The 13,217-nt window shown below is 50.1% G+C and overlaps 1 protein-coding gene and 1 pseudogene across 10 annotated transcripts in view; one reads left to right on the forward strand and one right to left on the reverse strand.

Annotated features, from left to right (window-relative positions):
• Positions 1 to 9,322, forward strand: part of AAK1 (AP2 associated kinase 1) — a 72,100-nt gene extending 62,778 nt beyond the window's left edge. For 5 of the 10 annotated variants that reach the window (XM_069035450.1, XM_069035454.1, XM_069035451.1 and 2 more), the window contains one exon: positions 8,088 to 9,322. In XM_069035450.1, coding sequence (XP_068891551.1) covers positions 8,088 to 9,202 — 1,115 coding nt within the window. In that variant the 3' untranslated portion in view covers positions 9,203 to 9,322. Of the gene's footprint in view, positions 1 to 360; positions 2,340 to 8,087 lie in introns of those variants that run through there. The other 5 variants (XM_069035456.1, XM_069035458.1, XM_069035459.1 and 2 more) reach the window with 2 other exon arrangements.
• Positions 9,323 to 9,685: 363 nt separating this feature from the next.
• LOC138121698 (smad nuclear-interacting protein 1 pseudogene) lies at positions 9,686 to 12,577 on the reverse strand (annotated as a pseudogene).
• Between the last annotated feature and the right edge of the window lie 640 nt (positions 12,578 to 13,217).

Below are 13,217 nucleotides of genomic sequence, written 5' to 3' on the forward strand. Positions count from 1 at the left end.
CTCCTAAAATAGCAACTAAATGTCAAGATTTAAAATTTTGACCTGTCCTTTCTGTAGGCTGTGGGAGCCCTTGAATTGTTTTAGAGATCCCTTAGTAAGGACAGGATTCTGCAGCCTGGATAAACTTTGTGGAAAGAACAGGTTTGTAGGGATTTGTTGGCTGCTGTGCTGGTTTGGTCTGGGGGGAGAGGGTGGAAGAGCAAGCAGGGGATTCATTGCTGTCATGGTACAAATAATGAGAGGAGCTTGAGCAAATTTTCTGTTTTGCTTTGACTTTTTTCTTTCTTTCTTGAACTTCTGAAACTGTCGTGTGTGTGTGTGTCCTGTTCAATACTGAATTCCTATCTCTCACACTTTCAGGTGGGCATTCTAGAAACAACAGTGGAAGCTCTGAGTCCAGTCTTCCCAACATAGCCAGGTCTTTGCTGCTGGTGGATCAGCTCATAGACCTGTAGCAGTGACACAGTAGCAGACGCAGTTTCTGTAACGTACCCAAACCTCCGGTTTCGTTGCCAGAAGAGTTTCCTTCCGTTGTGCTTCTTTGGGGCTTTGCTTTGTTTTTTGGTTTTTTTTCTTAATTAAGAGAAAAGTCTGCCAACAGGAGACAGTCACCCACCTCTCTCCCTGTCTTCCCGTGCCCTGGGGAAGATTCTGGCTCAGTTCTCCAGGTAGCCTGTTCTCTCTAAAGCTGGTAAAGCCCTGGGGGGGTTCCCTCTGCACTGTCCCATGGTCGTGTCCAGGGGAGCACTGTGGGGAGCCCTCCTGTCCCTGCTCAGGGAGCTGTGGCTGCTCTGTGACCCTGCACCAGCCTCCTCTCCCCGGAGCAGGGCGTGAACAGCGTGTCCCAATCTTTGCTTGGTGCTTTTGGCTGTGGTTTTGGTTCTGTTCCCTTTCCCCAGGGCTGGGCAGGAGCAGGGGCCAGGTGACAGTGGTAGGGACATCCCTCAGCTGCAGGACACACGGGGTAGGAGAGCTGGTGGCTCTGAATTGCTTCAGAGGAGGAGGAAGCCCCGAGTTCCTCTGGAGCAGTCCGGCCATACTCTGGTGGTGGTGCACATGAAGAATTTTCCAGCTGCCCCCAGCTCGTGGTTTGCTGTAACAATCCTGCTGGGACAAACTGCACTTCCTGGGGGAGGGAAAACCAGAGAAAAGGAAAAATAGAGAAAAGAAAAAAGAAAAAAACAGATGGTTAAAGCTGCAGAAATGACCCTAAGTGAAATGTAACAAGGTTTTGAACCAAATCCATGTGAGTATGGCTGTGACTAGTGTTTCACTGACCTTTTTTTGGGTGAAAAGGGCGCTGTGGCAGCAGCAGATGTATTTTCTGTGACTTCTTTTCTGTGTTTGACTGGAAAAAAAGAAAATCCCCTCAGCCTACTGTAAATTGTGTATGAAACAAATTGTCCTACGGTTGTTTGTCTATTTTTAATCCTGGTTTTAGTCAAGCCTCTGGTATCTGTTCTGGGTTCTCCATTTTCTCTTGTAACTGCTATAGTGCACCCCAGTTCAGTATGGAGCCATTGTTTCAGTAGACAAAGATTCCTGTGGGCCTTTCTCCACCCCAGTCTCTGTGAACACGCATGCACTTGGTTCAGGTGGTTTGAAATCAGTGCTGCTACAACTCGATGGGTTCTCCCTTTTCTTTCCCCCCTCACACGCTTGGTTTGTCGATAGCTGGATACGCTCAACTCGTTTTCCTTGGCTTATCATGAAGTCCGGAATTTCTATCTCATATTTGAAAGCCCTCTCTGAGCAGAAGGACTCTTCCTCTGTAGTGGAATTCTCCCCAGCTTCCTGCTCCCTGTGTTTGTGTTTGTAGCTGTATTAGTAACAGTGCAGTTCCCACGTGCGAAAGTGCGAGCGACTGAATGTGTCTGTGCTGACCTCGCTGAGAAGGGAAGAACCCCAAGTTTGTGACTCCTCCTTTCCTCTCTCCATCTCCTCCCCACCCCAACACTTAGTTTAACAAATTCTGTACATAGAACTCCCATCGGTTGTGTCTCTACATTACCCTTCTTTTAAAACCTACACTTATTAATAAAAGTATTGCTTAAGTGTGTTGTATCATTACATGTGTATACTGCACTTTCCAAGAGAAGCTTTACATGAGAACTATGGAAATGACCTTAGTAAAATTGTGGATAGAACTTTATTATTTTTTTGTTTTATATTCCTAAAGCACAGGCAAGCTGGACTGGAAAACATGAAGACGCTATAGATAGAAAGTTATTGTATAGTCAGATACTGAGATTATATGAAAAGAGAATGGATTTTAAAAAGTAACCATCTACTGTATATTAGAAACAAAGATTTCTGTGAATTAAAGTACTTTTAAAGAATGTTTAAGATTTTAAATCTAATGGCGCTTGTTCAAGGGTTCTGGAAAAAATGACAAATGCACTGGGTTGTTAATAATGCTATTAAATAAGCAGATGTGAATGTTTATTTTATTGCTTTTTCAAGTAGCTGTTCATGGGTATGGGTGGAAATCTAATATTTTAGAGACGTCTGTTCTTAGACCTCCTCCATCAGAAAATATTCACCATGTGTTTGCAGAACGAATGGAAATGAGAGATGAGTGGAGATTGGGGATTCTTTTTAAACTCTCCTGAAACTGTGAGTGTCCCACGGGCTCTGGGTTAGGGTTGGTGCTGCTCAGAACTGAGGAGTTGGTGTGAAAGCTGCTGCTCTGAGGGCACAAACTGAACTTCACCCCGTGTCCCGTGGGACATGTTTGGTGCCTGGCATTCCCCTGAGGGCCTGAGAACGAGCCTGTTGTAGCTTGGTTGGAGCCTTGTTTGGAGCCAGGGGAGATGTTTCTGTCCCCTCTGAAGGGCTGTGGGGCCGGGAGGTGTTCAGTGACAAAAGCAGTCAGTGAAATCCCAGCAGGGCTGTTCTGCTCTGCCCAGGAGCAGTGCCCTCGTGGTTGGATGGCACAGGGGGCTGGAGCTGGCAGTGGTGGCACTGACTGTTCTGGTGGATCTCCTCTCAGGGTACTGCAAACACAACCACAGCACATGGAGTAATTTCCCTTCAAGTCAGGGTTGTGCTTTGGGTGCAGGAACAAACTCTGGTTTTGGGTGGCAAAGGTTCAAAGGAGTAGCTGGAATTTTGATGTTGGTTCTCACTCTGGGGGGCTCAGGTTGGGAAAGGCCCTGCCTTTGGAAACCTCCTTGTTCCTCTTTAGGTGGGTGAGCACAAGTTCAATCAGCCACCTTGTTTCTGACAGTATCTGCTGTGTTGGGAGCATCTGTCCCAAAACAGAAGGTGCAACTTCCTGGGTTTGGACTGTCCAAGTCTTCTCAGGATCCCTTGGGACTTCCTTGGCCAGGGCTTCAGGTTGCTGTACAACCTGCTGGGACGGTGGGTGGAGAATCTTGGCTTTGTGGCAGATCTGCATCTTCCTGCAGCCCACTCATCACAGGCCAGGGCAGCTTGAGCCAATCTGTGTGGAGCAAAATTATTTTTAGAGGGAGCTTCTTGTAAAGGAATGATGATGGTGTTCTTTGGCCTAAAAGCTTGCAGGGTACTGCCTCCAGTGGCTGTGCAAAACCACCTTATTTAAAAATTGATTTAAAAAAACCCCAACATTATTGCAATGAAATTTTGGATGTGATTCAGGCAGAGTTCAGCAAGTTTTGGGGTACCTGAGCAAACATGAACTGTGGGGAACATGGGTCCCTGACTCCAGGAAGCGTCACTGGGCACCCAGGGTGCTGCAGCAGCAGCTCAGGTGGGGGCACGTGGAAGTTATTTTCTTTTCAGTCAAACTTTTGTACTTCAGGAACTCCCCTGGGAATCTGTTGGAGTTGAAGAGTAGCTGGTAGGGATGTGAGGGGATCATGGATGTGACATGGAATGCTCTGGTGAGTGGTGCTGATGGGCAGCTCAGTCCCCAGCAGTCGGGGGAGCCCGGTGTCTCAGTGCTGAGGTGTGGGCACTGCACTCTGAACTGCACCACTCCAGCAGGAAATGTAGGCTTGGGGGAAAAACAGGAAGCAAAAGGGTTCCTCTGTAGTTCTTTTTGTGTCCTGTGCTGTCCATTTCCACAGGGGCAGAAGCTGAGCTCTGGCTCCGGATCTCGCTGTGCTGTCCCTGCGCGGCGAGGAGGGGCTGCTGGCTGGCTTCTGGAGCAGGGGGCCACCCCATGGAACTGCCCTTGTGATTTTCTTAGAGGGTCCCTGACTGTACCTTACACAAGTCCTGTGTAAGTGCTGGCTTGGGCACAGCACAGCTGAGGGGGAGACAGAGGGTGCTCTTGGTGTGCAGGGGTCAGACTGTTGATGAGCTGCTGGAATGTGGGGCGTGGGTTGGTGTGTTTAACTCCTGCCTGGTGCAAATGGCTGTACAAGTGTGCCAGAACTACAGCATTAAATTCTTTATCCTCTGGAACTGAAGACCCTGGATCTGCCTCCAGGTCTCCCACTGCCAGTGGCTTTGAACAGAAACACTTAATTCTGCAAATTGTCCGATGCCACAGGTGCCACTGACCTTTGGTGTGCTGTGGTACTTCCTTGCTGGCAGTGCTGTGTGGGGGTAGTTCTGTATTGTTGCTTAATGGAATTGCTTCTAGGAATTGGAATACAAGGAAAATCTCCACAGTGCAAGAATGAAGGAGTGATAAGTCTTTTGACCCTTTTAAAATTCCAAACTAGTAATTCTGCACACTGGTAACTGTGCTATCTTTAGCTACCTGTTCCTGTATGTTGAGTCCTGCCTGACTTTGGCTTGATGAAATCAGGAGAGTTTCCTGGTGAAAGAGTAGCTGTAGACTCCAGGAATTCCTCTGTCTCCCCTGACCTTTTTTTTGGGTCTGCTCCAGAAGTGAGATCCTCACCATAGTGGTTACTGCTCTGTCTCCTGTAATAGGGAGCAAATATTTTCTAGTTTTCCTCTTGGTTATTTCAGTACTCTGCCACTTCAAGGCACTGTTTTCCTTGGAAGCTGGGGAAACTCCAGGTGCCAGGGCTGTCACCTGGGGTAAAGCTCTTTCAGGTTGCTGTCTGAATACCTGCAGAGTGTGTTCCTGGGGTACTGAGTGATGAGAGGTTTTTTCTAAGGTTCTCCCTCTTGAAAAAGAGCCTGAGTGTAGTTTGGAATCTTTTTTAGTATGTGTATCTGACCTTGGAATCAAATACTGCCCACTGGTGTTGTTCAGGGGTAGGGAGAATCCTCATCTCCAAGCTCCATCTTCTGTCAAGATTTCTGCTGTAAAGCTCATGGCTGTGGCAGTGGGCATTCCTGAAACCTGAGCACTCACTGAAAACCTGAGGGAGGCTTCCCCATGGAGTAACACCCAGATCTTGGGAGTCTGGTAGAGGAGGGGACAGACAGGAACTGCCCAGCCTCAGGAGAGGCAGATGTTGGGAAATGCTCCCCCTGCAAAAGGGGCATCTCTGCAGAGGGGTGTTGGAGCTTTGTTGTGTCAATCCAAGCAAATCATCTGCCTGGTTCTGTCAGGCCCCCCGTGCAAAGGTCCAAGACCTCACAGAGATGGGCCAGGGCTCCAGACCAAGAGGCAATGCCTTAGTTCAGTGAGATTTGTCCTTCACTCTCCTGCTGTCACCAGCTCGTGGAGTGACCCCTTTTCTATAACACACAGCAAACTGCATCCAGGCCTTTTCCCAGGGAACTGTCCCTCGAGTGCCTCAGCCTGGCTGGTCTCTGATCTCAGACCTGCCAAGGCATCCATCAGCCCTGGCACACTGAAATTCCCTGGTGTCCTGTGAGTCAAGGACACCTCTGCAGTGTTGGTTGAAAGGCCTGTAGTTACAGCTGCTTGTGGGAAGCACTGCCCTTGTCTTGTTATCTCTTCCCCGACCTTCCCACACGGGTTGGGTTTTGGTTTGATGGGGTATTTCAGTGTCAGTGTAGCCCAAACCCTTTTCTAACATATTCACAGCTGGAGAGGAGATGTCTGAGTCACACAACCAGATGTTAACTAAGGTAAAATGCTGGTATGATGTTGTCTTCATTGTTGTAATGATGCTGCTGTAGCTCCTTCTGGGACCAAGGAATGTGCTAAAGAAAAGCTGTGGACCAGTTACAGTGGGATGGGTCTGGAAGTGCCAGGTCTCCCTCATTCAGCATTAGAGAGACATTCCCTGGCAGTGGGGGTGGTGTCCCTGCCTTGCCAGTGAGTCCCCACTCAGGGGATCATCACTGTGCCTGGTTTTGTTGTGTTCAGGTCATTGTGGCCCTTCCCTGATGGTGCCACTTGGCAGCTCTGACTGAAAGCAGCTCCTGCTGAAGCATCACTTAGATTGTCTCCCAGAGTAACTCAGAGCTCCTGTACTGGCCTTGGCAAGGGAGAAAACTGCTGCTGAGCATTTGGTGCCCTTCTCACGTGAATGGGCAGAGAGAGCATCAGAAAAAGTAATTTTTCCCAGAACAGGGCATTCTGCTTCTTGTGCAGCGTCCCCACGTTCAGAGCTGCATGCTGCCAAGCAGATGGGTTTACATCCTGTCCTCGCTCTCTTACTCTGTCCCAAGTTTCATGGCCTGTGTGGGCACAGGCATCTGCTAACACACGTCAAAGTTAGAAAGAGGATTGCACCCAAATGCGCTGTTCCTGTGCAGAGTGGGCCCTTGGTCTGCCTGACCATGATCTCCATGACAAATGCCTTTTTCCCGTGGTTCAGTGTGGACTGGGGGATCCGGAGGCATTTGCACGACGTGGCAGCTGGTCTTGCTCTTGTTCAGCCTGTATCTCAGAAAGTCACAGTAACCCCTGGCCAGTGTGGGACCAGCTGCCTGGGAGGGAGCTCCACCGGAGCCGTGCTGCTCCTGGAATCCGAGAGCGGCGTCTGATGGGAAAGCAGTGTGGACACCACGGGCTGCAGGAGAGCGAGAGAGAGGGTGTTTTTGTAGAGGAACTGGTCAAATGTTCGCATATCTGCACTGTCTTTATTTAGCAGTGTGATGTACCCAGGTGAAGAGTTTCCCAATAAATATTGGTTTTGATGCCTAATGAACGACTACTGTGTCTTTACTTGTGAGCAGTGATGGAGAAGGGGATAATTTGTGTATCCATGGGTGTGATGGAGAGGCAGTGCCTGAGGGCTGTGATGGGTGTGTAAACATGAACAATTAACCTGGGCAGAGTTTTCCCTGGGCAAGGTTCTGTCACTGTGTGTTGCTTGGTGCTTTGCTGTCCCTGGGTACCAACGAGCCTCCTCACCCTTCTCGTTCTTCCTGCAATTCCTACTGTTTAGTTTTCATGTGATTTTCTCCTATCCTCTTGCTAACGAGTCCAATGACACACTTCTAACCTGCCAGTAGTTCTGTGAAGGTAAGAGATCTTCTGTTTTGTCTGTGTGAGTCCTAAGGCAAACTCAGTCTTCTGGTGGGCTCTTGGAGCTGGAGAAGGGCAGGACAGCCTCTCCCTGCACTGCCTTGTTATGCTAATGCAGAAACAAGTCAGGTCATTGTAGCTATGATCCTTGATTTGAAGTCATGGTATGGAGTGTTTGAAAACCATTTGTCTGGCAGTGGTTAAAAAGAATAGCTGCTACTTAGGATTCCCTGAAAGCTGTAGGCTGACTTTCAGTCTTTGAAATCGGCCTGTTATTTTAGCAGGTTTTGGGGCATCCCCACGTATTCCACAAGCCTGAGTGCAATTCCACATATCTGTGGGCTGGCCCACAGAAAGAGAGGCTACACCAAGCAATAGATGTGCATGGAGAGCAGCAGTGCAGGATGGAGTGACAGAACTTGTCTGTCTGCTGGAGCTTCCCTCAGGCAGCAGCGCTGGGAAGGGAAACACTCTGTGATGGTGGCTGTCGTCACGGGTGGGTGGGAGAGAAACCTCATGGAATGGTGCTGAGGGTGCTGTGTGTGCCCATGCGTGTGTCAGACATCTCCCATCCTCTGAGCAGTGGTACCCGTGGTGTCCCTGGGCCGTGCCGCAAACACCTTCCCTGGCATTTTATTTTCATTGATTTGCCCTCCCTCTCCTGCCCATTTTCCATGCATGGTGGTGGTTTCCATCTGAGAAGCGTGACATTCTTGTGTAATGTACCTCTCATTGTGACAGCTGACCAAGGAGCTGGAGCTGGGTCACTAACACTCTTCTCTTGTGTTTGTAGGTCTGCAGAGGGATCCAGGCCGGTTCCCAGCTGTAGCTCTTGAGCTCTGTAAAGGAGATTCTGGCAGTGATGGACTCGCTTTGTACAAGGGTCAGCCCGAGATGCTGGAGGTGAAAGTGCAGCACAACTCAGAGTCAGAGTACTTGGCCAGAGATGGTCCTTCAAGCAACAGCTCCTTCTACAGCAGTGAAGGAGAGGGGACAGACCATGAGGGAGACATTCTGGATTGCAGCGGGTCCAGGCCTTTACTGATGGATTCGGAAGAGGAGGAGGAGACGTGCAAGTTGTGCCCAGGGTTCCTGCAGCCTGTGCCCAGGGAGAGGCATGAGGCCTCCAGAGAAGATGCCCGCTCCCAGGCCAGAGCAGGGGAGACGCTGTTCCCGGCCTTCCAGTCGCGCACCGGGGAGGTTTTTAACGAACCGGATGTGTTTGCCACGGCTCCTTTCCGAAGCTCCAGGAAGGTGCTTGATGAAGTGGATGTCTTTACCAAAGCTCCTTTTATCTGCAAGGGCAGCACAGCTCTACGACATCCAGAGGAAGCAGATGTGTTTCTGAGAGCCCCTTTCACTAAGAAGAAAAGCACGGAAGAGTTGACTTCCCATAAGGAGCCGTTCACACCACCCGTTTTCCTAAGCCAAGGAGGCGATGGCCGAGCTCACCCGATGTTCCCGTGCCTGGATTCAGCAGCACATGGGTCCGTGGCCTCCGTGAGAGCTCCATACCCTTCTGCTGGGTTTGCTCAGCCAGGCAATCTCCATCCCTGCTCCGTGAGAGCTGTGGAGGCCCAGGAGAGCGTCCCTGCTAAAGCAGTGCTGCCGGAGCAGGGCGATGTGGCCGGTGAGAGGAGCCTGGAAGCCGCGCTGGGCTCCGTGGCCAACAAGCCTTTCCGTCCGCAATCCCTGTCCAAGTATTCCCGGCACTACAGTCCCGAAGATGGGCCGGGCCTTGAAGCCAAGCCCATAGCTGCTTACAAAGTGGTGTCTCAGACCAACAGACAGGCCATAGCAGGGTCTGTCGCTGTTGTCCCACTGTCTTCCAGGACTACGGAACTGCCCGGCACGGATCCCTTCGCCTCGGCGCCCTTCCCTTCCAAAGCGGCAAAGCAGAAGCCTTAATGTGCTGGGAGCTGGGGGCTGTGCTGCCCGCAGGACCCCCTCGTGCAGGACCTCGAACCTCTTAGCTGAACTGAATCACATAGCAATATATATATATAAAATAATTATTATTTTTGGTCAGGACTCTATTTGCAGTGATATATAGTTGAACCATTTAAGTTATGTTTGTCCGAATGCCTGCCTCTCAGGATCCTCGTATCCTTTCCAGCTGCTTCTCAACTTCCTCCTCTCACTGTCTTCCCTCCATTTATTTTTTTTTAGATGCTTTTCTCAAACCAGTAGTATTCCATATTTTCTAGTCCTGGGTGGATAAATGCACTACAAGATGAATTAAAAGGTTTATTAATTACAGAGCGAGTCAAGCAGGACTTGCTAATGCTCTGGAAAAGACATGATTTCACAGGTTAAGGGGTTACTGTGACTTTTGCTATCAGTGATACTCCTGCTGCTCGGCAGCAGTGCAGCCATGGCTCCAGATGTGCTGGTGGGTGCTGTGCCCACGGATCCAGAGCCGTGTTGTGATGTCTGATGCCAGTCTGGGCAGTGCTGGTGAGAGCAGAGCTGTGGCTTTGCTCCCCCAGGACTGGAACACGTGGCAGTGCTGCTGCCCCGGGGCTGGGGCCGGAGCCAGGGAAGGACTCACGGTGCCTTCATGCTGTGAACGCCAACAAAGCAATCAGGCTGTTGCTGTTGCTGGAAAATCAAACAATTGTGCAAACAATCAGGCAGAGCTTTCACTTTTACACGTGTATTTTGGTCTATGCCAAAGCGTAGGACCTGGAAATCTGCTTATGGTAAAGGAGAGATGTATATTTACAGTATTAAAAGTAGACCTTATGGGGAAATCTTATGATGTAAACCGCTCCATAACTCTCGTGATGTACCTCATGTGGTGTGACTCAGCAGAGGCCACAGCCCTGTTAGACTGGTTTATATTGGCAGAGAGCTTGACTCAAAGTGAATTCTGCCTTTTGCTTTCCTGTTGGTTAAGGATGAACCTAAACAAAATCCATTTGCTCTCCTTCTGAAGTGTTACATCATCATACTTTACCATCACCCAGAGTCTGCAGTCGCTGGGGAGCCCCATTTCACAGTGAGGACCTGGAGGACCTTTCCTGGGCAAGGTTTCCAAGTTTATCTCGAAAGGTCGAGCTTTTATAAGACCAAATCAGCAAGTCAAAGGGACTTGATAACAATTTTGCTGCAGAAATACTTGGGTCTGATGGCATACTTCCTGACCAGCCAGGGCCAGAGCTTGGCCAGAGCTTAGGCCTTGACTGGGAGGGTTTCCCTAAAATACCTTACAAACAAACTTTTATTAATAATCAGTGGTAACATGAACAACCTACAATCAGCCAAAGGAATGTATATAAATAACATCAGATAAGTATCTTACAGCTAAATCCCTTTATAAAAACTCCATGTATTAATGTTATGTTGTAAACAACATATTCAGAACCACCGATCATACTGTTTCTTGTGTAAAAATCTTTAGTTACAGCTTGAACCCCACAGTCACTAAACAAGCTCCATTAATCTTGTTCCTTCAGTTTCCCAACAATGAAGCTGGAGTAACCAAGGCTGGTCGGACCACCCTTGCAGGTACCCATCGTGGACCGGAATCTGTGGAAACACAAGCATATCCTCATCCCCAGGTTATTAATGGAAAGGGGCTTTCCCATTGATATACTTGAGCTTTTTCTAAGTGAGTTTGTGATACACTAAAACGGTGTTGGACTGGGGCTAGGTCATTCTGAATGCAGTTCAAAAAATTAAGAACATGTAAGGCTTTTTGCAGTCTTTTGTGGGAGGTATATCCCATCCCTGCACTCCCCCTTTTTTGTTTTAACAGCATGGACTTGAGAATACTATGGGCCTGTTCAATTGCAAGGAGTTTCTCTCCTCTGTCCCTCCCCAATTTCTTCCTCATCTGTTAACTGTCAGACTCTTTCTCCTCATCATCGTCCTTTGCACTGGCCTCAGATTTGTCTGAGGATTCATGAAGCAGAACGTACTCCCTGCTGCTGAACCCAAACCTGAGCACATCCTTCTCCCTCAGTTCGTAGTAGCGCTGGGGCTCGATGCGCTGGTTGTTGAGGAAGGTGCCGTTCCCCGAGCCCAGGTCGATGATGTAGGGCCTCACCCTGCGGCCCGCGGTGCCGTCAGCTCGGGTGTACTCCACCAGCCGGTACTGGAAGACGGCGTGCTGCTTGGAGCAGGAGGGGTGGTCGATGGGGATGTCGGCAATGCGGCGGTGCCGGCCCAGCAGGTACGCGCTCTGCCTGTGGATGTGCATCACCGGCAGGAGCTCCTCGTTCCTGAAGGGGTACAGGCGCCAGCGCGTCTGGGGGATGCGCGCCTCGGGGGGCTCGCTGTACTTGATCACCACCCCCTGGAACGTGTTGGTGTCCTCCAGCAGTGCTCCGGACAGCTCGAAGCTTGGCATCTCCTTCACAGCAGCTTTTCCTTCGGGTTTGCTCTCGGACTGGTCGTCGCTGCCCTCGGTGCCCTGCGGGTGCTCTCGCCTTCTCTTATTGCAGAGCTCCCTCTCTGCCTGCTGCGCCAGCGGGCTCTGCATGTCCCGCTTATGGCTGCGAGCTCCCGGCCTGTCACTGGGGTTCTTTCGGTCCGAGCGGTCCCTGTGCCTGTCCCGGTCACCGCTGCCGCACCGCCGGTGCTCCTGCTCTGACCGGCGTCTCTGCTTCCGCTCCTCCTGCTTGGCCCTCGCGGCGCCGTGCTGCGGGCTGCGGCTGCTCCGCCCGGAGCGGCTCCTCGGCCGGGGTGCCCCGCTGCCGCGGCTCTGGGGCCGTGTCCTCATGCGGGGCGCTGGGCAGGAGAAGCCGCCGCCGCCCGGCGCCGCTCCCGGCCGGCCCCGCTCCATCTCCCGTGTCACCGAAACTGCGGGAAAAACAAAAACCCTCCAGCAACATTCTTAGTGTTAAAGAATCGAGGCCAGAAATATCTGGCCAGGATGCGCAACAGAAATAATTTCATCAACACATAGCCCGGGTGTGTAGAGAAAATCATTCTATGACACGTGAGTTTTACGAGATTTTGCACATATTTTATACAGTCAAAACCCCATAGAAATTCATTGGTTCGATGTTCATTGGTTCCAGGTGCACTAGTTTGAAAACAAACCAGTGAGAGGCACCAAGTCAGAATAACAATTTAATGGAAATTAAAGAAAAGGAAAAGAAAGTAAAAGAAAACACTGACAGAGTCAAGATACAACCTGAGTCCCTGTTAGGCAGGGTGGTGGTAGCAGTCTGGTGGAATGGTGGCTGCAATCCTCTGAAGTGGTGATCCTGTAGTAGAAGGGGTCTGCTCTTCCTCAGAAAGTCCAGTGGTGGCTGTGTAGCTCCTGTCCTCTGGAAATCCAGTGGAGCCAGTGTCTTTCATGCTCAGAGTCCCAGTTATATCCACGATGGGATGCTTGGTTCCTCCCTCTGGGTGGAGCATCTCACAATGGGGTAATGAGTCATGAGGCCAAGTGTTGATTAGGCTCGTTAACAGAAGATAGTCCGGAGGGAGTTATCTCTGAGTTATGCAGCAGGACAATGATGGGCCATTAACAGAAAGATAGTCTGGGGGGAGGAGGCAAGGAAACACTGCCCCACCTGATTTCAACAGCTCATGAGGATGGTAATAGAATACACCTCAACCCAGGACACCAGGTTACATAGTTCTTAGTATTTGGTTTCCTATTGGTTACAGATCTCTCGGCCTCCGATGTTAATTAGGTCCTAATTCTTATCTCTCCCAGGCCAGGTGTCTCCAACCATGCCAGGGGTGTTGTGTGGAGTTGGTGTTCCTTTGATGGCCTTTAATTGCCGTTGCTGGCTGTTATCTTTTGTGTATCTTCTGTGTTATTCCCAGTCTGCTGAGATGTTAAACTCATCAGGCCTCATCTGGTGGAACAATGTCTTGGAAAGAAACCCCAGCTGCTCTGTGTTCCCTTTCCCTTCCCTTAATTCAGTTCCCCTCCAAAATATTTCCAGTTGCAAGAGACGAG

This window comes from Aphelocoma coerulescens, chromosome 22, assembly GCF_041296385.1.
Source record: "Aphelocoma coerulescens isolate FSJ_1873_10779 chromosome 22, UR_Acoe_1.0, whole genome shotgun sequence".
Classification (NCBI taxonomy): Eukaryota; Metazoa; Chordata; class Aves; order Passeriformes; family Corvidae; genus Aphelocoma; species Aphelocoma coerulescens.